We start from the raw sequence: 967 nt of genomic DNA on the forward strand, positions 1-967 counted from the left end.
GCTGATGCCACTGAGGAGAAGATTCGCAAGTTGTGCGCTGAGGCCAAGCAGTACGACTTCGCCAGTGTCTGCATAAATGCTTGTTGGGTACCTCTCGCCCACGAGCTCCTCAAGGACACCGATGTTAGGGTTTGCACTGTTGTTGGATTCCCTCTTGGTGCTACCTCGACTGCTGCCAAGTCCCTTGAGGCTGTCGAGGCTGTTAAGGACGGTGCTAAGGAGGTCGATATGGTCATTAACATTGGCTACATCAAGAGTGGTTCTTGGGATAAAGTTGAGGATGATGTTTACAGCGTTGTCCACTCTGTCCGCGCTTATTTGGCTAACCAGAAGGCTAACCCCGAAACCGATGGTGTTGTCGTGAAGGTTATCCTTGAGTGTTGCCTCTTGACTGACGAGGAAGTTGTCAAGGCTTGCAATGTCTGTGTTGACGCCGGTGCCGATTTCGTAAAGACCAGCACGGGTTTCAGCAAGTATGGTGCTACTGTCCACCATGTGAAGCTTATGCGTGAGACTGTTGGTTCCAGATGCGGTGTGAAGGCCGCTGGTGGTATCCACACCAAGCAGGAGATGGATGATCTCATTGCTGCTGGTGCCACTCGTATTGGTGCCTCGAAAGGTGTTGCACTAATGTAACTTTCTCTAGAACCATAGGTTCATTTTGTCGTTATGTTCACTTCCGCTTATGTAATGTTGCGGGGGAATCATCCGCGTCATCTCTGACTTTCATGTTGTTGAGTTAACATCTCATAACCGTACCGGCTCATTTACAAAATAGCAAAGGAGCAAATAGCAAAAAAGTGCCAATTAGCTGGAATGTATATTCCCTGCGGCTTTTGCTGTTGTGCTAGTGTGTAAGAACGCTATGGCTGATATACAGAAGAGTAAAGTAGCAAATTCACTTTACAATACGCAATTTGCCGTTTGTATACAGAAACTGCTCGATGAATATCGTTTGCTTGTTTAT

General features: G+C 47.3%; 1 protein-coding gene across 1 annotated transcript; it reads left to right on the forward strand.

Annotated features, from left to right (window-relative positions):
• Positions 1-42: 42 nt before the first annotated feature.
• On the forward strand, positions 43-636 carry Pmar_PMAR007595 (deoxyribose-phosphate aldolase, putative; the record flags this gene model as incomplete). The annotated part of the gene is made up of 1 exon (XM_002778631.1): positions 43-636. A coding segment is annotated over one exon (594 nt), but the record flags the coding sequence as incomplete, so codon positions are not given.
• Positions 637-967: the final 331 nt, after the last annotated feature.

This window comes from Perkinsus marinus (assembly GCF_000006405.1).
Source record: "Perkinsus marinus ATCC 50983 genomic scaffold scf_1104296948440, whole genome shotgun sequence".
In the NCBI taxonomy this organism is placed as follows: domain Eukaryota; phylum Perkinsozoa; order Perkinsida; family Perkinsidae; genus Perkinsus; species Perkinsus marinus.